Source organism: Oryx dammah, unplaced genomic scaffold (assembly GCF_014754425.2).
Source record: "Oryx dammah isolate SB20612 unplaced genomic scaffold, SCBI_Odam_1.1 HiC_scaffold_28, whole genome shotgun sequence".
In the NCBI taxonomy this organism is placed as follows: Eukaryota; Metazoa; Chordata; class Mammalia; order Artiodactyla; family Bovidae; genus Oryx; species Oryx dammah.
This window is the reverse complement of record NW_024070212.1, coordinates 52,254,552-52,279,548: the sequence shown is the minus strand read 5'-3', so window position 1 is coordinate 52,279,548 and position 24,997 is coordinate 52,254,552. Positions and strand designations below refer to the sequence as shown.

At 42.8% G+C, this 24,997-nt stretch overlaps 1 protein-coding gene across 7 annotated transcripts; it reads right to left on the bottom strand.

Moving 5' to 3' along the window:
* Window positions 1–2,182: 2,182 nt before the first annotated feature.
* On the bottom strand, window positions 2,183–23,290 carry LOC120856887 (trichohyalin-like). Of its 7 annotated transcripts, none has more exons than XM_040232364.1 (16): window positions 23,035–23,226; window positions 17,051–17,135; window positions 16,499–16,686; window positions 10,503–10,551; window positions 9,798–9,956; window positions 9,256–9,446; window positions 7,787–7,868; window positions 7,300–7,455; window positions 6,787–6,945; window positions 6,244–6,431; window positions 5,659–5,707; window positions 5,128–5,289; window positions 4,358–4,516; window positions 3,839–3,997; window positions 3,302–3,486; window positions 2,183–2,398 (listed from the first exon to the last, which is right to left on the bottom strand). In XM_040232364.1, exons 2-16 carry the CDS (start codon window positions 17,094–17,096, stop codon window positions 2,342–2,344), a joined length of 1,989 nt encoding a protein of 662 aa, XP_040088298.1. In that variant the 5' UTR covers window positions 17,097–17,135; window positions 23,035–23,226; the 3' UTR covers window positions 2,183–2,341. The 7 variants fall into 7 exon arrangements, 6 of the variants coding, with proteins under 6 accessions (XP_040088298.1, XP_040088297.1, XP_040088299.1 ...); XM_040232363.1 differs by having other exon boundaries at window positions 9,256–9,449; window positions 23,035–23,221; XM_040232365.1 differs by having other exon boundaries at window positions 5,128–5,283; window positions 9,256–9,449; window positions 23,035–23,204.
* Window positions 23,291–24,997: the final 1,707 nt, after the last annotated feature.

The following is a 24,997-nucleotide window of genomic DNA, read 5'->3' as shown; positions in this document are numbered from 1 at the left end:
TATATCAGATTATGAGTTCAAAAAGGAGCAATGAAAGTATTGAAGGAATTAAGAAAGGCTATAGATAGAATTGCAAATTACTGTAAAGAGAAACAAGCAACTATAAAGAGGAGTCAACTGATATTAGAAAACTCATTTGCAGAGATAAAATCGGAGTTAAAGACAACAAATAGCAAACTGGATAAAGCAGAAGAATGGATAAGTGCTCTGAAAGACAAAACAACAGAAATCACCCAATCAGAACAGCAAACAGAAAGATAAATTAAGAAAAATGAAAGCAAGCATGAGATAATATAAAGTATCCCAATCTACACATAACAGGGATTTCAGAGGAGAAGAGAAATGGGGAGCAAAAATGCATTTGAAGAAATTATGGCTGAAAACTTCCCAAGCCTAAAAAGGAAACAGATATCCAGGTACAGGAACCACTCTTCCCTTCAAAGAGTTACTTCTCTAGAAGTAACAGTGCTCTTACTCCTAAATTCAAAGAGTCAGAAAAATATAAGTAAAATGAAGAAGCAGAGGGGCCAAACAAGATGAACCCAAACAGATCTAGACGTATCACAATTAAAATGGCAAAAAGTTAAAGAGAGGATTCTAAAGGAAGCAAGAAAAAGCAGAGTTAATTGCAAGGGAACTCTGGTAAGTCTATCAGCTGATTTCTCTACAGAAATTTGCAGGCCAGAAGGGAGTTGAAAGATATATTCAAAGTCCTGAAAGGGAAAAACTTGCAACCTAGGATATTCTACCCAGCAAAATTACCATTTAGAACAGGAAGAGAAATAATTTCTCAGATAAACAAAAGCTAAAGAAATACTAAATCTATCCTAAAAGAAATATTGAAAGGTCTTCTCTTAGTAGAAAAGAAACAAGAATCTATAGGAAAGAGAAAATCACAACAGGGAAGTAAATCACTTAAGCCAATACACAGATTTTTAAAAATCAAAAAAAAGTTTCTGTGAAAGTGGTGACAACAAAAATGAACAACAAAATGATAAACATTAAGATGTAAAAGAGGACACCAAAATCATAAAATGTGTATCTTTGAGTTTTATGTCACTTAAAAATAAATTCAAGTTTCCACATTTATTTTATAACTATCTGACATTTACTGTTTTTATCAAGATTATTTTTAATGTTTAAATCTAAAGTCAAGCTGGAATATTATTTGTGCAAGATTTACAAGTGATCTAGGCACTCTCATTCTATATGGCTGTCCAGTAGACTGACAACACTTCATGTACTGTTTATATTGTCTCACTGATCTGAAACAACACTATTCACATACTTTTAATCAGGTATGTTGTTGCTTCTATTTTTAGACTATGCAGCATGCTGTTATTCTTTGTTTTCAGATTTATGCTTTGATGGCACATTGTTCTAATGACTGCAGTTCTATAAACTTCATTTATAGAAGAAATTATGGCTGAAAACTTCCCAAACCCTGCACCCCTTCTGAATTTTCATGGCTTTTTAATGTGTTTGATCAGCTCAATTTAAAATTTACAATCAGCTTTTGTGAAATTTTAACTCAAAACACACAAAATTTACAGGTGAAGTAACACAGTTGTTTCGGAGAAGGCAAGGGCACCCCACTCCAGTACTCTTGCCTGGAAAATCCCATGGACAGAGGAGCCTGGTGGGCTGCAGTTCATGGGGTCGCTAAGAGTTGGACACGACTGAGCGACTTCACTTTCACTTTTCACTTTCATGCACTGGAGAAGGAAATGGCAACCCACTCCAGTGTTCTTGCCTGGAGAATCCCAGGGACGGCAGAGCCTGGTGAGCTGCCGTCTATGGGGTCGCACAGAGTCGGACATGACTGAAGCGACTTAGCAGCAGCAGCAGCAGCAACACAGTTGTTTTGTATAAGAAATTAGTCCTTTCCTCTCAAGAAAACAGTATACATATTCATTTGTATAATTATTCATATGTGACTTTCTGAAGCATTACTTAATACAATTTTTCTTTTTTTCAAGATATTACAAATTTGACATTCTCTTTGTCTTCTACTCAGTTGCTTCCATTTCCACTTAAATTAATTATCCAACCACACTAATTCTTTCCTTTGTGGGCCAGGAATTGATGTTCTATAGTAGATGATTTTTCTATTTTTTACATTAAAACTTTAATGATAAAAGAAAAAGTACATACATAGATAAAAATAATCCAGATCAAAAAAGCACTTGTGAAAACTTTTAATATTACCAGAATTTAAAAGAAACAAACAAAAAATCTGATTAATTAGTGACCACACATGTTTTATCTTCTCCCAAACTGAGACTAAAACAAAAGGCTGTGAAGTATTTTCTTTGTCATTATCTTCCTGTGTCTATGAAGTTCAATACTTTTCAGTGCTTTCCTCATCATCCTTGTCATTATCATTGTTCACTGCAGCCTAAAAATGTATGATGTGTTAGTAAACAGAAACCTTTTCAAAATCTCATTTCAAAAACAAGGTTTTCCATTAACAATTTATTTTCTTTTAAAGAGTTCTTTCTTAAAGGATCATGAGAAGTTATTATGCTCATCAGAAACATCTCCTGGTTTAGGTCTGGATGGTGAGAGGATGCACAGCACAAACTTACTCATACCCATCACTAGGGTTTCCCTACAGTCCTAACCAGGCATGAGGACAATTTATAAGACATTTCAGCCACGTTTATGCTATTTAGGTGAGGGCCTTCCTTGTGAATGGCACAAATTCTCTCCACATCTTAGAAATATTGAGAACTCCTAAGTTGATCAAGAAAACTGATATAAATAATTCCAGATGGGAGAAGACAGAACTTCTCCTCTACTGAAGGCTGACTGACAGTTTAAACTCACCTGGAGACAACTGCAGCCAAATTAGGAGCTGGCAGTTGCCCATATTTCTAAGTCTGTGCATATTTGAATGCTTTAAGTTAGCAAGGATCTATATTAGGGTCTTTGGATGTAGTAGCAGCCTGAAAACTAGCAGGAAGCTTAGTAACGTGAACCAATATCTGCTTCTGAGAACATCCACCTGATGACTCTGGGAATCCCACTTAATATTGGCTCCAGGAAAAGTGCAGAAATCAGCCAGGAATCCCTTAAAACAGCAGCACAAGCCCTGGGGAAGTTGTCTATAGTCTATAAATTCTTGAAAGTATCAAGTGTCCAGACATAAACCATTTAAATCCCAGGGTTTCTAGTGAATCTAAAGCAGTAAAGAATCATGGTGCTTCTCTCTACAACTCTGCTTTAATTTTCACCCATCCCTTCCGGAGGTTCCAGGGCTCTGTTCCATAGTCACTGCCCAGACCCAGACCAGACTCACCTCCAGGATCTCAATCCTCTTATTCATCTTTCTCAGAAAGTTGTCTCTTTCTCTCTCCTCTTCTGTCATTTGGACTCTAAATGCCTTGAAGGCTCTTTCTTGGTCCTCAAACTTTTGTTGCAATTCTTTAAGCTTTTGCTCTAAAAGCTTTTCCCTCTCAGCAGCCTCTCTTTTGGCCTGCTCTTCTGCTCCAGGAAAATTATACATAGGAAAGAAAACAACAGTCAGAGGTACAATCCCCAATCCCCAACCCGCCACTTTCTCAGTGACCATACTTTCTTGAAAAAAGCAGATGGGCATGTCTGAATTCACCTGTGCCCACACATCAAGGGCAGGTGTGAGAGTGTGCTAGGACAGGTGCTGACCAGCTGGCTGGACCCACAACCATAACTGGCCTGTTGTTTTCATAGGTAGTAGAGTGTGTTCAGAGAAGGAAAAGAAGGGCCCTGCTTCTGGAAGTTCCTCCAGTCAGAGTTCTCAGAGAAACACTGCAGGAAACTCCCCACCCCACTGCGAAACGAGCTCTCCCCTCAGTACCTGCTAAGGCCTTTTCACTTTCTCTCATCTCCTCTGTCATTTCAGTTCTTAATCTCTGGAAGACTCTTTCTTGGTCCTCCACATTTTGCTCCAATTCTTTAACCTGTTTTTCAGCAGACTCCTTTTCCCTCTCAGCAGCCTCTCTTTTGATCTGCTTTTCTGCTCCAGGAAGAGTTTAGAGAAGGAAGGAAACAACAGTCAGACCTGAGAGCTATAACCCTCAACCTCCAACCCTCCATATCATATCCTCAGTAACCAAACTGTCCTGAAGAAGCAGGTAGACATTTCCACCTGTGCCTGTGACCACACATCAAGGGCAGATTTGGGAACATGCTAGGGAAGGCCCTAACTGGCTGGATGCACCCACACCCACAACTCTCCTTGGTATTTTCAAATGAAGCAGGGTGTGTTCACAGAAGGAAAAGAGGCTCTTCATTTCAGTAAGTTCTTTCCGTCAGAGTCTCAGAGGGCACTGCAGGAACCTCCCCACCCCACTGTGAAACGAGCTCTCCCCTGTACCTGCTGAGGCCTTTTCACTTTCTCTCATCTCCTCTGTCATTTCAGTTCTTAACCTCTGGAAGACTCTTTCTTGGTCCTCCACATTTTGCTCCAATTCTTTAACCTGTTTTTCAAGATACTCCTTTTCCTTCTCAGCGGCCTCTCTTTTGACCTGTTCTTCTGCTCCAGGAAGAGTTTAGACAAGGAAGCAAACAACAGTCAGACCTGAGAGCTACAACCCCCCAAATCCCAACCCACCATATCCTCAGGGACCAAACTGTCCCAAAGAAGTAGGTAGACATGTGCACATACACCTGCTGCTGCTGCTAAGTCGCTTCAGTCGTGTCCGACTCTGTGTGACCCCATAGACCGGCAGCCCACCGGGCTCCTCTGTCCCTGGGGTTCTCCAGGCAAGAACACTGGAGTGGGTTGCTATTTCCTTCTCCAGTGCAAGCATGCATGCATGCTAAGTTGCTGCAGTCATGTCCGACTCTGTGCAACCCTATGGGACAGCAGCCCACCAGGCTCCTCTGTCCACAGGATTCTCTAGGCAAGAATACTGGAATGGGTTGCCATTTCCTCCACCACACCACATACACCTAGGAACATGCTAAGAAAGGCCCTGACTGGCAGGCTGGACCTACAACCACAACTCTGGTTATTTTCAGATGAAGCAGTGTGTGTTCACAGGAGGTGAGGAAGCTCCCTGTTTCAGGAAGTTCCTCCTGTCAGTCTCAGAGGGTGCTGCAGGAACATCCCCACCCCGCTGTGAAATGAACCCTTCCCTGTACCTGCTGAGGCTTTCTCTCTTTCATTCAACTCCTCTGTCATTTTGACTCTTAATACTTCGAAGACTTTTTCTTGGTTCTCCGATTTTTGCTGCAATTCTTTAACCTTTTGTGGAAGAGGCTTGTTTTTCCTTTCAGCTGCTTCTCTTTTGGCCTGCTCTTTTGCTCCAGGAAGATTTTAGAAAGGGAAGAAAACAACAGTCAACCCCAAGAGGTAGAGCCCTCCACTCTGTTAGTGATCAAACTGTCATGAAAAAGGAGATGGACATGTCTAAATGCACCTGTGACCACACACAAGGGCAAGTTTGGGAATCTTCTAGGAAAGGCCCTGACCAAGTGACTGGACCAGCAACCACAATTAGCCTTGTTTTTTCAGATGAAGCAGAGTGCATTCCCAGAATGAGAGCTCCCAGCTTCAGGAATTTCCTCCTGTCAGAGTCTGAGAGGGCACTGCAGGAACCTCCCCACCCCACTGTGAGCTGAGCTCTCTTGTCCACCTGCTAGGTTTCTTTCCTGCATCACAAAGGAGCTCACCTTTCTTCATGTCCTGTTCCTCTAGTGTTTCTGGTAACCTCAGTAAGCGCTGGAGATCAGAAAGAGGCAAAGACATGTCAGGCAGGTCTAACCTGTGCTAAACTTCCACTGAAATATTCTGAGAAATGAACTCCTCTGAGTAACATTCCTGTGTTGCTTCATATTTTTCATAGGCTGTATTTTACTGCTTGCAACCCTCTGGTAACATCTAACCTTGGATAATATGTACAAATTTTCAAATTTTACACCACGCTCTTCTTCCAGGAACATTCCATAAAGCACATTCTCCAAGTGAAATCACTGTAAATACTTGGTTAAATTTGTATCAATTATATTATACATTTTCAATATTTGAAATTTATGGTTTGTGAAATATAACTCAATAAAATTGCGTAAGAACTTGAAACTTGAAGTTTAACTTAAACTGTTAAAGAATCTTGTTTAAAACTCAGGGCTTCCAATGAATTAGAAGCAGTGAAGAGCAGTAGTGCTTCTCTCTATGACTTTGTTCTATTTTTCACCCATCCCTTCCTGAGGGTTCAGGCTTTGTTCCAAAGTCACTGCCCAGACCCAGACCAGACATACTTCCAGCGTCTGAATCCTCTCATTCATCTTTCTCAGAAGGTCATCTCTTTCCCTCATCTCCTTTGTGAGTTTGTCTCTAAATCTCTCAAAGGTTCTTTCTTGGTCCTTCAACTTTTGCTGCAATTTTTTAACCATTTGCTCAAGAAGCTTCTTTTCCCTCATAGCAACCTCCAATTCAGGCAGCATTTCTGCTCCCAGAAGATTTTAGAGAGAGGAGAGAAGAAAACAACAGTCAGCACCTGAGACCGAGACATACAAGCCCACCACCAACAACCCTTGCTTTCTGAGTAACCAAACTGGGCAAAGCAGATGGACATGTCTAAATTCACCTGTGACCACACATAAGGGCAGGTGCAAGAATGTGCTAGAAAAGGGGATGACTGGTTGGACCTCTAACCACAAGTCGCCTTGTTATTTTCAGGTGTAGCAGAGTGTGTTCACAGAAGGAGAGGAAGCTCTATTTCTGGAAGTTCCTCCTGTCGGAGTCATAGAAGGCACTTCAGGAACCTCCCCACCCTACCATGAGCTGAGTCCACCCTATACCTGCTGAGGTCTTTCCTCTTTCTCTTTGTTTCTCTGTCTTTTTGACTCTTAATTCCTCAGGGACCCTTTCTTGGTCCTCCAGCTGTTCCTGCAGCTCTTTAACCTTTTGCTCAAGAAGTTCCTTTTCCCTCTCAGCTGCCACTCTCTTGACACACTCTTCTGTTCCAGGAAGATGTTAGAGAGATGAGGAAACAACAATTAGATCTGAGAGTTATAACCCTTCACACACCACACCCCTCCCCCCACAACCGTCCAATTTCTCAATGATCAAACTGTCATGAAAAAGCAGATGTAAATGTCTGGATTCACCAGTGTTCACACACCAAGGGCAGGGTGGGGAATCTCCTAGGAAAACCCCCGACAGCCGCAACCAGCATTATTATTTTCTGATATAACAGAGTATGTTCACACAGGCCAGGAAGCTCCCTGCTTCTGGAAGTCCCTCCCATCAGACTCCGAAAGGGCACTGCAGGAACCTTCCCACCCCATTGTGTGCTGAGCCCATTTGTGTACCTGCTGAAATCTTTTGTCTTTGTCTTGTTTTCTCTACCATTTTGCCTACAAATTCTTCGAAGTCTTTTTTTTGGTCCTCCACCTTTTGACTTATCTCCTTATACTTTTGCTCAAGAAGCTCCTTTTCCTTCTCAGATGGCTCTCCTTCAGTGCATTCTGCTCATCCAAGAAGTTTTTAGAGAGGAAAGAAAATAACAGTCAGCCCTGAGAGGTACCACCTCCTCTACCCACTAAACCTTCACTTTCCCAGTGACCAAACTGTTGTGAAAAAGGAGATGGTCCTGGCTATAGTCACCTGTGACTACATACCAACGGCAGGTTTAGAAATCTGACGATTTGGGAATGACTGGTTGACTGGACCTAAAACCACAAGCCACCTTATTTTCAGATGAAGCAGAGCATGTTCACAGAAGTTCATCCTGTCAGAGTTCTCAGAGGGGACTGCAGGAACCTCCCCACCCACGGTGAGCAGAGCCCTCCCCCGTACCTGCTAAGGTCTTGGCTGCATCACAAAGCTCATCTGTCTTCTTGCAGCATTCCCCTAGCTCGTCCTTTATCATTCCCAACATCTGGAGACACGGAGCGGCAGACACATCAGGCCCGTCAAACCTGAACTCCTCATTGATATATTCTGAGAAAAGAACTATTCTCAATAATATTACCTGGTTGTGTTCAACTGCCTACAAGTTTCTAAAATCCTGCCTACCTCACTAACTCTCCAGCCTCCTCTGCTAGTGTTGCTTCCACCATTCATGAAGGTTCCACTAGTCAGAAAAATGTGCAGTTTTACAAATACATAACCTTGGTCCCCTTCATATTTTCTGTATGCTGTTTTTCCTGCTTCTGGCTCTTCAGATAACATTCTACCATATAGAATATGCACAAATTTTTCAAAATTTACATCATACATCTTTTCTGGGAACATTCACTAAACCACCTTCCCTATATGAAATCACTGTACTTTTATGTGCATAAATTTGTATCAATTATACATGTACATTTAATTAAATATAGTTGTACATTTAAATCCCTGAAATTTATGGCTTGTGAATTACATCTCTATGAAACTGTTTAAATAAACTTGAATCTCTGCATCTCAGGAAAAAAGTGCTGAAATACTGTAAAACATACTAGTAAGTATCTTTATTCTTTGAGTTTCCAGGTGAAATGTAGGGAGTTTTAATATAATGTCCATAGTACCTCACAGCTGTAGCTTCCTCAGATTCTATCTATAGTATATGAATAACACCAATACAACTAAAAGCATAATAAAGATAAAGAAAGCTTTGGTAGAAGAAGCTCTGCAGAGGAGCTTGATTTGCTCTGAATGGGAGTAAGTGCACAGTAAAAATAACAATCTCAAAATAACTTGTCTTTTCTAAGCATATAAGGAAATTATACAAGTGTTTAGTCAAGGAAGACATCTGTACTGACGTTGCTTCAGAGGTCAGACAGATGTCCAGAGAAAGTGCTTCAGTTTGGAATAGAATATTATAGTCTGTTAGAACTCTTTCAGAGAAATCAGGATCCCCCTACTATGAATAGCACTAAATCTGTGTCAACTGTTAAGAAAAATGATGAGGTACTGTTTCAGTAACTTATCCTGCTTGCATTAAACATACTTGAATGTCTACTTGTTAAACCTGGGAACCCCATTTAATACTGCTTCCATGAGATCAGCCAGGAATCTCTCAAAACAGCAGCACAAGGCTTGGAAAAGTTATTTATATTCTATAAATGTTTGGAGATACCAAGGTCCTCCTGGACTCTTCAAAAACTGTGAACTGAACTCAAATGCCTGGATATAAGCCATTAAAATCTCAGAGCTTCTAGTGAATTGAAAGCAATAAAGGAGAATAGTGCTTCTCTCTGTGACTGTGCTTTAATTTCCACCCACGCCTTCCTGAGGTCCCAATACTTTTTCCGCAGTCACTGCCCAGACCCATATTAGGTTACCTCCAACATCTCAAACCTCTTGTTCATCCTTCTCAGAAGGTTTTCTCTTTCTCTCATCTTCTTTGTCATTTTGAGTCTAGCTCCCTTCAAGAAGACACTTCTGTTGCCCTCCATCTTTGACTGTAATTCTTTAACTTTTTGTTCAAGAGGTTCCTTTCCCCTTTCAGTTGCCTCTCCTCTGGCCCACTCTTCTGCTCCAAGAAGGATTTAGAGGAGGAAGAAAACAACAGTCAGATTTGAGACCTACACTCTCCAGCATCCAACCCACTTTTCTTGACCAAAATGTAGAAGCAGGTAGATACATAAAACATTTCAAGTCACTTGTGACCACACATCAAGGGCAGTTTGGGGAGTGTGCTAGGAAAGGCCCTGGCAGCCTGGTTGGACCTATATCAGCTTACCTTGTTGTTTTCAGATATAGCTTAGAGTGTGTTCAGAGAAGGAGAAGAGGGTCTTTGCTTTGGGAAATTCCTCCTGTAGCAGTTTCACAGGGCGCTGCAAGAACCTACCCACCCCACTGTGAGCAGAACTCTCCCCTGTACCTGCTGAGGTCTTCTCTCTTTCTCTTATCTCCTTTCTCACTCTGGCTCTTAATCTCTCCAAAACTCTCTTTTGGTTCTCCAACTGTCGCTGCAGCTCTTCAACGTTTTGCTCAGAAGGGTCTTTTTCCCTCTCACTTGCCTCTCTTTTGATCTGCTCCTCTGTTCCAGGAAGATCTTTAGAGAGGAAAGGAAACAACAGTCAACTCCGAGAGCTTCAACCTCTCATCCCCCAAACCTCCACATTCAGTGACCAAACTGTCTGAAAAAAATCAGATGGACATGTTTGAATCTACCTGCAACCACACAAAAGGGCAGGTGTGAAAACATGCTAGGAAAGGCCATGACTGGCTGGCTAGATCTACAACCACAACTCTCTTTGTTATTTCAGATGTAGCAGAGTGAGTTCACAAGAGGTGAGGAAGCTCATCCTTCTGGAAGTTCTCCTGTCGGAGTGCCAGAGGGCACTGCAGGAACCTCCCCTCTCTACTGTGAGGAGAGCCCACCTTGTACCTGCTGAGGTCTTTTTTGAATCATGAAGAATCTTTCTTTTTTCAAATTTTAATCAACATTTTTTTAATTGGAATAAAATTGCTTTAGAATGTTGTGTTGGTTTCTGCCATACAACAAGAATCGGTCATAATTATATATATACACATATACATATACGTATATCCACTCTTTCTTGAGCCTCTCTCCACTCCTCACCTTTCTTCATGTAGTCTTCCTCTTGTTCTTCCCTTATCTTTCTTAAGATCTGGAGACACAAAGGGGCAAAGACATGTCAGGTAGGTCAAACTTAAACTTCCACTGAAACATTCTGAGAAATGAACTGTTTCAAGCAATACTTCCTGGTTGCTTCTCACTGCCTACAGGTAAATTTTCCATATCCCACCTACCTGGCTACCCCTGCAGCCTCCTCACCATGTTGCTTCCCCCTCAACATGCTACCTTCCACCCATCAGAAGAATGTGCAGTTTTATAAATATGAAAACTTGGAGACTTTTATATTTTTCATATGCTATTTTTTCTGCTTTTGACTCTTCTGATAACATCCCACCTTGAATAAGATGTACCAGTTTTTCAAAATTTACATCATATCCCTCTCTCAGGAAGATTTCAGAGAACACCTTCCCCATGTGAAATTAGTGTACATTCACATGAGTAATTCATATCAATCATGTATTTTTAATAAATGAAATTTTATTTGTAGTTTTTTTTTTTTAATTATCTCTCAATACAACTGTTTAAGAAAACTTGAATTACTCCATCTGGGAAAATAGTCTCTTTGTGACTACTAATAATTGTCAACTCCTGAAGCCATGTCTGCAAGATGTTTAATTTACATTATATAATCTCTATGGTTCATTGCAGTCATAGCATCCTAAGATTCTATCTACAGGATATAGTTAACAGTAATACAACTAAAAGCAAAGTAAAGATGAAGACTGATCTGGTAAGAGAATCTTCCCAGAGAAACTTGGTTTACTGTGAATATAGAGAATGTACAAAAACAAAGCAACAAGCTAAAAATAAGCTAGGCGTTTCCAAGTAGATACAGAAATTTGGGGCATGTTCTGTCGAGGACATCTGAGTGTCTTTGCTCTTCTTCAGAGGTCAGACAGTTTTCCAGAAAAAGTGCCTGAGTTTGGAACAGGAGACGATCACTTGGAGTAATATAGTGATTTAGACTCTCTTAAAGGAATCAAGATCCTGCCACTGTGATGGTGGTTTAGTCACTAAGTTGTGTCCAACTCTTGTGAACCAATGGATTGTATAGCCCACCAGGCTCCCCTGTCCATGGGGTTTCTCAGGCAAGAACACTGGACCGGGTTGGTCTTCCCAACCCAGGGATTGAATCCAAGTCTCCTGCATTGCAAGTGGATTCTTTACCACTGAGCCATCAGGGTTTGAATAGTAGTAAATCTGTAGCCAATAAGATGGCATTGAGGTAAAGTGGGTGACAGGAAGAATCAACTATTAAGACAGATTACATGTACTACTCCAGTAACATCTCTGGCATCTAGTAGATACACTCAGAATAACCACCTGATAACCCTGGGAATCCTATTTAATACTGACTCCAAGAGATCATCCAGGAATCCCTCAAAACAACAACACAAGCTCTGGGGGAAGTTTTTATCTTTAAGTTAATTTATTTATTTTAATTGGAGGCTAATTACTTTACAGTATTGTGGGTTTTGCCATACACTGACATGAATCAGCCATGTGCGTACATGTATCCCCCACCCTGAACTCTCCTCACATTTTCCTCCCCATCCCATCCCTCAGGGTTGTCCCAGTGAACCGCCTTTGAGCACCCTGTTTCATGCATCAAACCTGGACTGGTGATTTATTTCACATATGGTAATATACATGACCTCGCCATGTCTGAGGTCAGGGGCGGCAGCTGAGAGGAGCTACCCCGCGTCCGAGGTCAGGGGCAGCGGCCGAGAGTGCCAGGATGCGACAGCGCAGGAGCAGCCCTACGTCCGAGGCCAGGGGCAGAGGCTGGAAGGAGCTACCTCATGCCTGAGGCCAGGTAGGGAGGCTGGGAGGAGCAACCCGATGCCCGAGGCCAGGGGTGGTGGCCAGGAGGAGCAACCCCACATCCACGGAGTGGTGTCTGGGCCCGGGCACAGGAGAGCCTAGAGAAGCTGTTACACGTTCAACGTCAGGAGGGGCAACTGTGAGGAGATACCCCTTGTCCAAAGTAAGGAGCAGCGGCTGCGCTTTGCTGGAGCAGCCATGAAGAGATACCCCATGCCCAAGGTAAGAGAAACCCAAGTAAGCTGGTAGGTGTTGCAAGAGGGCACCAGAGGGCAGACACACTGAAACCATACTCACAGAAAACTAGTCAATCTAATCACACTAGGACCATGGCCTTGTCTAAATCAATGAGACTAAGCCATGCCCATGGGGCCACCCAGGACGGGCAGGTCATGGTAGAGAGGTCTGACAGAATGTGGTCCACTGGAGAAGAGAATGGCAAACCACTTCAGTATTCTTGCCTTGAGAACCCCATGAATAGTATGAAAAGGCAAAATGATAGAATACTGAAACAGGAACTCCCCAGGTCAGTAGGTGCCCAATATGCTACTGGAGATCAGAGGAGAAATAACTACAGAAAGAATGAAGGGATGGAGCCAAAGCAAAAACAATACGCAGCTGTGGATGTGACTGGTGATAGAAGCAAGGTCCGATGCTGTAAAGAGCAATATTGCATAGGAACCTGGAATGTCAGGTCCATGAATCAAGGCATATTGGAAGTGGTCAAACAAGAAATGGCAAGAGTGAATGTCGACATTCTAGGAATCAGTGAACTAAAATGGACTGGAATGGGTGAATTTATCTCAGAAGACCATTATCTCTACTACTGCAGGCAGGAATCCCTCAGAAGAAATAGAGTAGCCATCATGGTCAACAAAAGAGTCCAAAATGCAGTACTTGGATGCAATCTCAAAAACAACAGAATGATCTCTGTTCATTTCCAAGGCAAACCATTCAATACCACAGAAATCCAAGTCTATGCCCTGACCACTAATGCTGAAGAAGTTAAGTTGAATGGTTCTATGAGGACCTACAAGACCTTTTAGAACTAACACTCAAAAAAGATGTCCTTTTCATTATAAGGGACTGGAATGCAAAAGTAGGAAGTCAAGAAACACCTGGAGTAACAGACAAATTTGGCCTTGGAATGCGGAATGAAGCAGGGCAAAGACTAATAGAGTTTTGCCAAGAAAATTCTCTGGTCATAGCAAACACCCTCTTCCAACAACACAAGAGAAGACTCTACACCTGGACATCACCAGATGGTCAACACCCAAATCAGGTTGATTATATTCTTTGCAGCCAAAGATGGAGAAGCTCTATACAGTCAACAAAAACAAGACCAGGAGCTGACTGTGGCTCAGACCATGAACTCCTTATTGTCAAATTCAGACTTAAATTGAAGAAAGTTGGGAAAACCACTAGACCATTCAGGTATGACCTAAATCTAATCCCTTCTGATTATACAGTGGAAGTGAGAAATAGATTTAAGGGCCTAGATCTGATAGATAGAGTGCCTGATGAACTATGGAATGAGGTTCGTGACATTGTACAGGAGACAGGGATCAAGATCATTCCCATGGAAAAGAAATGCAAAAAAGTAAAATGGCTGTCTGAGAAGGCCTTACAAATAGCTATGAAAAGAAGAGAAGCAAAAAGGCAAGGAGAAAAGGAAAGATATAAGCATCTGAATGCAGAGTTCCAAAGAATAGCAAGAAGAGATAAGAAAGCCGTCTTCAGAGATCAATGCAAAGAAATAGAGGTAAACAACAGAATGGGAAAGACTAGAGATCTCTTCAAGAAAATTAGAAATACCAAGGGAATATTTCATGCAAAGATGGGCTCGATAAAGGACAGAAATAGTATGAACCTAACAGAAGCAGAAGATATTAAGGAGAGGTAGCAAGAATACACAGAAGAACTGTACAAAAAAAGCTCTTCATGATCCAGATAATCACGATGGTGTGATCACTCACCTAGAGCCAGATATCCTGGAATGTGAAGTCAAGTGGGCCTTAGAAAGCATCACTACAAACAAAGCTAGTGGAGGTGATGGAATTCCAGTTGAGCTATTTCAAATCCTGGAAGATGATGCTGTGAAAGTGCTGCACTCAATATGCCAGCAAATTTGGAGAACTCAGCAGTGGCCACAGGACTGGAAAAGGTCAGTTTTCATTCCAATCCCAAAGAAAGGCAATGCCAAACAATGGCAATGCCAAAGAATGCTCAAACTACCGCACAATTGCACTCATCTCACATGCTAGTAAAGTAATGCTCAAAATTCTCCAAGCCGGCTTCAGCAATACGTGAACCATGAACTTCCAGATGTTCAAGCTGGTTTTAGAAAAGGCAGAGGAATCAGAGATCAAATTGCCAACATCTGCTGGATCATGGAAAAAGCAAGAGAGTTCCAGAAAAACATCTATTTCTGCTTTATTGACTATGCCAAACCCTTTGACTGTGTGGATCACAACAACCTGTGGAAAATTCTGAAAGCGATACGAATACCAGACTACCTGACCCACCTCTTGAGAAACCTATATGCAGGTCAGGAAGCAACAGTTCAAGCTGGACATAGAACAACAGACTGGTTCCAAATAGGAAAAGGAGTACGTCAAGGCTGTATATTGTCACCCTGCTTATTTAACTTCCATGCAGAGTACATCATGAGAAACGCTGGGCTGGAAGAAGCACAAGCTGGAATCAAGATTGCGGGGAGAAATATCAATAACCTCATATATGCAGATGACACCACCCTTATGGCAGAAAGTGAAGAGGAACTAAAAAGCCTCTTGATGAAAGTGAAAGAGGAGAGTGAAAAAGTTGGCTTAAAGCTCAACATTCAGAAAATGAAGATCATGGCATCTGGTCCCATCACTGCATGGGAAATAGATGGGGAAACAGGGTCAGACTTTACTTTTCTGGGCTCCAAAATCACTGCAGATGGTGAGTGCAGCCATGAAATTAAAAGATGCTTACTGGATGGCATCACGGACTCGATGGACATGAGTCTGAGTGAACTCCGGGAGATGGTGATGGACAGAGAGGCCTGGCGTGCTGCGATTCATGGGGTCGCAAAGAGTCGGACATGACTGAGTGACTGAAGTGAACTGAACTCCTTGGAAGAAAAGTTATGACCAACCTAGATAGTATATTCAAAAGCAGAGACATTACTTTGCCAACTAAGGCCCATCTAGTCAAGGCTATGGTTTTTCCTGTGGTCATGTATGGATGTGAGAGTTGGACTGTGAAGAAGGTGGAGTGCCAAAGAATTGATGCTTTTGAACTGTGGTGTTGGAGAAGACTCTTAAGAGTCCCTTGGACTGCAAGGAGATTCAACCAATCAATTCTGAAGGAGATCAGCCCTGGTATTTCTCTGGAGGGAATGATGCTAAAGCTGAAACTCCAGTACTTTGGCCACCTCATGGGAAGAGTTGACTCATTGGAAAAGACTCTGATGCTGGGAGGGATTGGGGGCAGGGGGAGAAGGGGACGACCGAGGATGAGATGGCTGGATGGCATCACTGACTCGATGGATCTGAGTCTGAGTGAACTCTGGGAGTTGGTGATGGACAGGAAGGCCTGGAGTGCTATGATTCATGGGGTCGCAAAGAGGCGGACACGAGTGAGTGACTGAACTGAACTGAACTGAACTGAACTGAAATATACATTTTTCAATGCTATTCTCTCAAATCATGGGAAGGTTATTTATAAATGCTTGGAGGTTCCAAGTCCTCCTGGAATCTTCAGAAACTCACTGTGATCAGAACCCAAATGCTTGGATTTAAGCCATTAAAAGGGCTTCCCTTGTGCTCAATGGTAAAGAATCCACCTGCCAATGCAGGAGACACAGGTTTGATCCATGGGTTGGGAAGATCCCCTGAAGAAGGAAATGGCAACACACTCCAAAATTCTTTCCTGGATAACTCCATGGACAGAGGAGCCTGGCAGGCTACAGTCCAGGGGGTTGCAAGGAGTCAGACACAATTTAGCAACTAAACAACAAACCATTAAAAACTCAGAGCTTCTAATGAGTCAAAAGTAGCCAAGGACCAAGGTGCTTCTCTCTATGACTTTGCTTTAATTTCCACCCATCCCTTCCTTGGGTTTGAGGACTTTTTCTACCATCACTGCCCAGACCCACACCAAGTTACCTCCAGCATCTCAGTCCTCTTGTTCATCCTTCTCAGAAGGTTGTCTCTTTCTCTCATCTCGCCAGTGATTTTGACTCTAAATATCTTGAAGGCTCTTTCTTGGTTCTCTAACATTTGTATCAGCTTTTTAATCTTTTGCTCAAGAGAATCCTTTTCCTTCTTAGCTGCTTCTCTTTTGTACTGCTCTGCTGCTCCAGGAAGATGTTAGAGAGGGGAGAAAACAAAAGTCAGTCCTGAGAGCTACAACTTCTCATCCCTCAAACCTCCACCTTCTCAGTGACCAAACTGTCTTGAAAAAGCAAACAGACATGTCTGACTTCACCTGTGACTGTACATCCAGGGCAGGTTTAGGAATGTGCTAGGAAAGACTCTGACTGGCTGCCTGGACCTACAACCACAACTCTCTTTATTATTATGAGATGAAACAGAGTGTGTTCATAGAAGGAGAAGGTCCCTGCCTCTGGAAGTTCCTCCTGTCAGAGTCTCAGGGGCCATTTCAGCAGAACTGTGAGCAGAACCCCACCCCACTGTGAGCAGAACCCTCCCCTGTACCTGCTGAGGTCTTTTCTGTATCATGAAGGATCCCATCTTTATCCATGCAGCTTTCTTCTAATTCTTCTTTTATCTTCTTTTAGCTCTGGAGACAGAAAGGGGCAAAGACATGTCAAGCAGGTCATATCTAGAATTCCATTAAAGTATTCTGACAAGTGAACTGTTCTGAATAACATTCACTGGTTGCTTCCAACTGCCTACAAATGCAGTTCCCAAGATTCCGCCCACCTCGCTACCCCTGCACCTCCTTGCCAGTGTTGCCTCCCCTCAACTCCACCAAACCACATGCTAGCTTCTACTAGACAGAAGAATGTGCAGGTTTACAAATAGGTAACTATAAGCCCTTTCATATTTTTCACAATCTTTTTTCTGTTTGTGGTTCTTCTGGAGACATCCCACCCTGGATAGTATGTAAAAATATTTCACAGTTTACATCCCACACATCTTCCAGGAAGATTTCTGAAACTGCCTTCTCTATGTGAAATCACTGTACATTTACCCTGGTACATATGTTCACTTCTGTTTGGTCACTCAGTCGTGTCTGACTCTTTGCAACCCCATGGATAACAGCATGCCAGGCTTCCCTGTCCATCACCAACTTCCAGAGCTTACTCAAACTCATGTCCCATCGAGTCATCATGGGACATCCTCTGTCATCCTGCTCTCCTCCCACCTTCAATCTTTCCCAGCATCAGGGTCTTTTCCAATGAGTCAGTTCTTCACATTAGGTGACCAAAGTATTGGAATTTCAGCTTCAGGATCAGTCCTTCCAATGAATATTCAGGAGTAATTTCCTTTAGGATGGATTGGTTTGATCTCCTTGCAGTCCAAGGGACTCTTAAGAGTCTTCTCCAGCACCACAGTTCGAAAGCATCAATTCTTCGGCATTCAGCTTTCTTTATGGTCCAACTCTCACATCCATACGTGACTACTGGAAAAACCATAGCTTTGACTAGATGGATCTTTGTTGGCAAAGTAATGTCTCTGCTTTTTAATATGCTGTTCTAGGTTGGTCATAGCTTTTCTTCCAAGGAGCAAGCATCTTTTAATTTCATGGCTGCAGTCACCATCTGCAGTAATTTTGGAGCCCAAGAAAATAAAGTCTCACTGTTTCCACTGTTTCCCCATCTATTTGCCACGAAGTAATGGGACTGGATGCCATGATCTTAGTTTTCTGAATGTTGAGCTTTAAGCCAACTTTTTCACTCTCCTTTGTCACTTTCATCAAGAGGCTTTTTAGTTTTTCTTTGTTTTCTGCCATAAGGGTGGTGTCATCTGCATATCTGAGGTTATTGATATCTCTCCCAACAAACTTGATTCCCACCTGGGCTTCATCCAGCCTGGCATTTCACATGATGTTCTCTACATATAAGTTAAATAAGCAGGGTGACAGTATGCGGCCTTGAAGTACTCCTTTCCCAACTTGGTACATTTGTATCAACTGTAAATTTTAAATGCATTAAATTTATAGTGTTTGTTTTACACCTCAATAAAACTGTTTAAGGAAACTTGAATTACTCCCACCTCAGAAAAAGAAACTGAAATACTCTAAGACTACTAGCAACTTTCTAAGCCCCCTGGTCTTCTGTATGAAATGTTGGTTTGTATTATGGTTGCTCACAGTTGTAGCATCCTGAGATTTTTCACATTATGGTTCCTCACATTTGCAGCATCCTGAGATTCAATATACAGGACATGATTTATAATACCACCACTAAAAGCAAAGTAAAGAAATATCTGGTAAGAGAATCTTCCCAGAGAAACTTGGGTTACAATGAATGGGAGAGAATACACAGTAAAAGCAACAAGCTCAAAATAACGTAAGTGTGTTTATAAGTTTCTGTCAAGGAGGACATCTGAATTCTGTACTGACTTTGCTTCAGTGGTCAGACAGATATCCGGAAAAATTGCCTGACTTTGGGAAAGAGTGAGTGTTAGTTGCTCAGTTGTTTCCATCTCTTTGCAATCACATGGACTATATACCTCCAGGCTCCTTTGTCCATGTCTTGTCAGTATTCCAGGCAAGAATACTGGAGTGGATTGCCATTCCCTTCTCCAGGAGATCCTCCCAACCCAGGGATCGAACCCAGGTTTCCCACATTGCAGGCAGATTCTTTACCATCTGATCCACCAAGGAAGCACTGAGCTTGGGAGAGAAGGACATAAGTTGGAGTCATATAATCTATTAGAACACTCTTACTCAAAAGAATCAGAATCTACTATGAATGGTAGTAAACCTGTGGATAACAGTGTGGCTTCAAGGTATCAGAGGTAACATGAAGCATCAACCATTAAGACAAATTATCACATACTGCTTCAATGACTCTGGTTTGTCATTTTGATGGAGTAGTCCATTGTTGTTGTTTAGGCGCTAAGTCGCATCCGACTCTCTTGTGACCCCCTGGAATGTAGCCTACCAGGCTCCTCTGTCCATGGCATTCCAGGCAAGAATACTGGAGTGGGTTGCTATGCCCTCCTCCAGGGGATCTTCCTGACCCAGGGCTTTGAACATGTGTCTCCTACACTGGCAGACAGGTTCTTTACCACTGAGAAGCCAGGGAAGCCTGGAGTACTCCATTACATCTTCTCTGTAGGCCATCTTTGACAGGACCATTTTTGTGGAAACCTCCTTCTGCATAGCTGCTCAGTTTCCACACGAGGATAGAGGTTCTCCAAACAAGGAACCACCATCATTGAAGGCATCCAGGAAGGTCACCACGAGCATTCACAGTACTGGGTAAGTCAGCCATGATGAATGATCAATAACTCTGAAACTACAAATCTGTACAAAACTACACATCTAAATGATTTTTTTTAATTATTTATCATAGCCATGTAGTATCAACGTGAATGTGAGCAAACTCCAGGAGATAGGAGAGGACAGGGGAGCCTGGTGTGCTGCGGTCCATGGGGTCGCAAAGAGTCAGACGCAACTTAGCGACCAAATAACAAGTAGGAAAATCTTCATAAACCACATCTGCTGCTACTAAATTAGTGATTTCCTTTCTATTAATCTTTATAGATCTCCAAGTCACTGCATTTTAAAAATGAAAGTATCTTTTTTCAGGTAACATACTCTGGTGTATTCTGAAAGAAGAATTTCCCAGGAAAACATATTAAAAATAAAACAGAGCAGTGAAGCTAATGCTGAAGGAGGACCTGGGACTAAGGTGACCTTGGGAACACAAACCATGAAATGTTAAGACACAGATTTCATGCATCTCTTCTGTCTCCTGGTCTTAGTTGTTGAGAACAGCTTAGAATTGGTGATAGGGATAGCAAGTATTCATCAAAATCTGAGATGACTGACAACTCCAGTTTGACATATGACAAATCAATGAAATACAATATCTTTAGAACCATTTATACTATTCAAGAGATTGAAGGAGTTTGGGTTCCAAAAGGGAAACAGGTTTTGTTTCTTTTCCTTTTTAGAAGTCATCAAAATCCTTTTGGCCACACAGTTTAACAATCACCCTCTGTGTAGGGAAATTGAGTCATCAGAAAATTGGTTTTGTTTTTCCAAATAGAAATGTGGGTCAACATCAAGAAAAAGATGTATGTTAAAAAAAAAAGAGACAGAGAAAGAAAAAGATGTGTGTAATAAACCAGTAAAAAGTATATCTTAATTAAAAAGTCAATGAAGAATATCTGTTCTTCAGTGAAGTATAACTGTTCAAAAATATCCATGTAAAAAGACTCAGAACTGAACTCTTCCCTCAGGAGGGTCTGTACAACTCTTGGACATGTCTACCACAGAACTACATTAAGGAAGAAGAAAGAGAGAAAGAAAGTTGCTCAGTTGTGTCCAACTCTTTGCAGCCCCATGGACTGTAACCTACCAGGCTCTTCCGTCCATGGGATTTTCCAGGCAAGAATACTGGTGTGGGTTGCCATTTCCTTCTCCAGGAGATCTTCCTGACTCAGCAATTGAATCTGGGTCTCCCGCATTGTAGGCAGACACGTTACCATCTGAGCCACCAGGGAAGTTTGAGATAACTTCCCTGGAAGAAGGAATCACTGCTTATTTCCCAGAAGTGCTGAGTTGGTCCTTCCCAATTTTCAGAAAGTATCCAGAAACAAGCAGTCCCATGGGGTGTCAGAGGCAGCTTGGGCCTGAGCAATGGCTTACAACCAAGGCCAGGAGGCAACATGCTTGTTTCCCAACTTTTAAGGGTGTGACTGGGGGTAAAATGAGGCTGCTATGTTTAGGCTGCCTATTTGTTTTGGGGGTATCATTTTTTTCCTTATTCAATAAATAAACCAGCCAGAACTGTCTGAGTCAAGTATGGTCTTGGTCTTCACTCAAAAAAAGGTGTAGGTGGTGAATCTAGTGCGGAGCCCTGTTGAGAACCAGTGATGAGTCTCTCAATGCATATACAAGTGAGAAAACTTGAGGTCATGGATGGAGAAAATGTGTCTTTCCCCTACCCCCCTCCAAAGAACCAGGAGAAGATCCTAATCTCTCATCTCTCCAGGCAGGGTTCTTTCCACACCATGGGCTGCTGTCCTGGCTATGTGACAGGATGAGAGGCTGTCAGCTCCCAGCTACCACTGGTGCAAATGGAAAAGCTGAGTTTTCCCAGAACTAAAGCCATAATCTGAATCCTGCAGTCCAGGCCATCAGGCTATATTCTCCCTCACCTCTCCATTCCTCACATACCATTTTGAAGGAGAAATTAAGAGTTCTGATCTCAAGACTAATTTACATCCAAAAGAAAGTTGACGGATTAACATTTCTTCTCCAGAGCTCTTCAGATCAGTGAGGTCCAGAAAAAGCTCCCAGTTATTTACCACTCATCCTTGCTCTCTTTTTTCCTCCCACTTCTCTGCTGCTATTTTATGGAAAGTGTTAGTTGCTCAGCCTTGTCTGACCTGCAACCCCATGCACTGTAGCCCACCAGGCTCCTCTGTCCCTGGAATTCTCCAAGCAAGAATACTGGAGAGGGTAGCCATTCTTTTCTGCGTGGGGATCTTCCCCACTCAGGGAACAAACTCAAGTCTCCTGCATTGCAGGCAGATTCTTTACGTTCTGAGCCATTTTACAGAAGGTGAAAAGAAACTGAGACATGTTTTTCATTCTCACAAAGGGAAATAAACAAGAAACTGAAACTGAAAATAATGTTTGTGTTTTTGTCTTGCTTTGTTTTTGGTAAGGACTACACATTTGGAAACAATGAAGGAGAAAAAATAGGCTTAGACCTTATGGTTTATTTTAAGGGAAAGTGTGAGAATGAATTATTTCACATACATGCAACTCTGCAGAATTTTTGGAATATTACACATGGTTAATACGTAATAAGAATTTTTAAAAATAAACTTGTATGTTGCTGCTGCTGCTAAGCCGTGTCAGTCGTGTCCGACTCTGTGCGACCCCATAGACGGCAGCCCACCAGGCTCCACCATCCCTGGGATTCTCCAGGCAAGAACACTGGAGTGGGTTGCCATTTCCTTCTCCAATGCATGAAAGTGAAAAGTGAAAGTGAAGTCGCTCGGTCGTGTCCAACTCTTAGCGACCCCATGGACTGCAGCCCACCAGGCTCCTCCGTATGTTACGGACCTTCTTTTCTGTTTTTCTACTACCCAGCAGAGTAGTCAGGAGGTGTCTGAGGTGGGAGGAGGAGGCAGGAGGGAGGAGGGGGCAACCCCACTCAGCTCCTCGTTTAGGAGGCGGGATTTAGTCCCTCAGTCCTAAAAAGGCCCTCAGCCCCCTTTTCCGGAGGTGAGGAGGGGTGGATTCCTCCTCCCAAGCGAGGCTCTTTGCCGCAGCCCGGAACTGAGTCCCCGGGAGGAGCAGCTCATGCAGGGACATGATTTCGCAGCCGCCGCACCAGATCCAAAGCAAGACGCAAAGCGGCCCTCACACCCTCCCGCCCAGGCAGCCGGCAGCCTCCCCTCCAGCAGCGTAGGGTCTGCGCCAGGGGATCCACTGTTGTTAGCTAACAAAACTGTGCTTGGAAGGGGAAGTGTAGGAGGAAACTTACTTGGCGCACCGGGGTGTCAAATTCCCAGTTGCCTTGGCTCTTCCCTGGGGCTCCCCTTGAGTCTGGTTCCTCCGAAAACCTGCTCTGCTCCTTAAAAGTTGAAAGACGAGCAGGTTTTTACAGCCATGTGTTATGGGTGAGGTTTCTGAGTAGTGAAACCGAAAGGACACATGCAGTATCCTGCGCTACAGATTTTTTTCTTTCTTAACCGAGGCTAGAGACTCAGAATGTGGGCAAAATCCAGGCAGCTCCCTCCTCCACAGTTGTCTTCGGTGTCCTTACTCCACAGTGGGAACAGAGCAGCCGATGTGATTGTTTCTCAGGGATAATTTTGGGAAGGCAATAGAGGGGGGTTGGGGTTTTAATTTTTTGCTTTGAATCTCTCTCTGTGTCTCTCTTTTGAAAGTACCCTTGTTATTAATTGGGCTTCCCTGGTGGCTCAGCTGGTAAAGAATCCGCCTGTAATGCAGCAGACCTGGGTTGGATCGCTGGGTGGGGAAGATCCCCTGGATAAGGGAAAGGCTACCCATTCCAGTATTCTTGCCTGAAGAATTCCATGGACAGAGGAGCCTGGTGGGGTACAGTCCATGGGGTCACAGAATTAAACCCAACTGAGTGACTAGCACTTTCACTTTTCATACATAGCTTCACTGAGCAGGTATCATTTCTGTTGGATCTTAAAAAGTGATTCAGTCTTTTTAAAAAGGTAAATGGAGGAAATAAATTTTAAAGCAAATGAAGGCAGTGAGCAGATTTACAAAAGTAAGGGCTAATCAGCCCCTATGTAATCAGGGCCATGTAACCAGTGTAACAGACTCACTGAGAATAAAGTTGAAAGACTTGGTTCATAGACTGTATTCCGCAAGCAGATAGAGACTTTGAAGGTTACTGTTCTTGCCTGGAGAATCCCAGGGATGGGGGAGCCTGGTGGGCTGCCGTCTATGGGGTCGCACAGAGTCGGACACGACTGAAGCGACTTAGCAGCAGGCATGCTGAGTCATGTTTGAGCTCCCTCTCTCTGATGGCACAAAGAGAGAATAAAGTGAGGGCACTGGAGATAGAGATGGTTTGGTTTGTCTTCTATAACTTAGAAGACAGTTCCACCACTCTAGTTTCCAGAGAGTCATTCAGAATTTCGGGTTCCTTCCATTCTGCTGTTCGGTACCCACTAAGACATCACAAATATGTGGAAAGTCAAAGGTTGACTGCTGCCACATCAGCTGATATCCAGATCAGTTCAGTTCAGTTCAGTCTGTCAGTCATGTCCAACTCTTTGCGACCCCATGGACTGCAGCACGCCAGGCTTCCCGGTCCATCACAGACTACCGGAGCTTGCTCAAACACATCCATCGAGTTGGTGATGCCATCCAACCACCTCATCCTCTGTCATCCCCTTCTCCTCCTGCCTTCACTCTTTCCCAGATAGTAAGATGGATAAGAGTGACAGGTGGAGAACAGGCTCAAAGTTCTCTGGCATAGACCCACAAGTAAGGCACATATGCTTCTAATCATCCTGCTTGTGCACATGGCCACACCTGGATGCAAGAGCAGCTAGAAAAGTAGAATCTCTACCTGGATTGCCATGAGCTCATCTCATAAAATAGAATCAATCATAGTGTTTACAGCTCAAAATTCTGTCAAACCACTAAAAGTATACCCAACAATATCAGAGATACATTTTTTAAGTGCCTTAAACTTGTAACTTCTAGAGTTGAAACTTAACTGGGTTAAGGATAGTGACCCTGAACTTACTGAGACAGAGATACTGACAATGAGGGTTGGGCACTGACCCAAGTCCAGAGAAAAAGTTCTTTTTTCCTCATCAACTGGATCACAGCATCTTGCCTGCCCTCTCTTTCTGCCTCACTCTTTTGTTTTGGTTTTTATTTTGTTCCATGAGGCTATAAAATAAAAATATGATTTTAGACATGTAGAATATAAGGCTAGCTGTTTTAGTCTTTAA

Coding starts and splice junctions, on each gene's coding strand:
- LOC120856887 (XM_040232363.1), bottom strand. CDS start 17,096: ATGGATAAAGATGGGATCCTTCATGATACAGAAAAGACCTCAGCAG. Junction 9,450..9,797: donor AAGAGAGAAGACCTCAGCAG/GTACAGGGGAGA, acceptor TCCTTCTTGGAG/CAGAAGAGTGGGCCAGAGGA. Junction 3,998..4,357: donor AAGTGAAAAGGCCTCAGCAG/GTACAGGGGAGA, acceptor TTCCTGGAGCAG/AAAAGCAGATCAAAAGAGAG.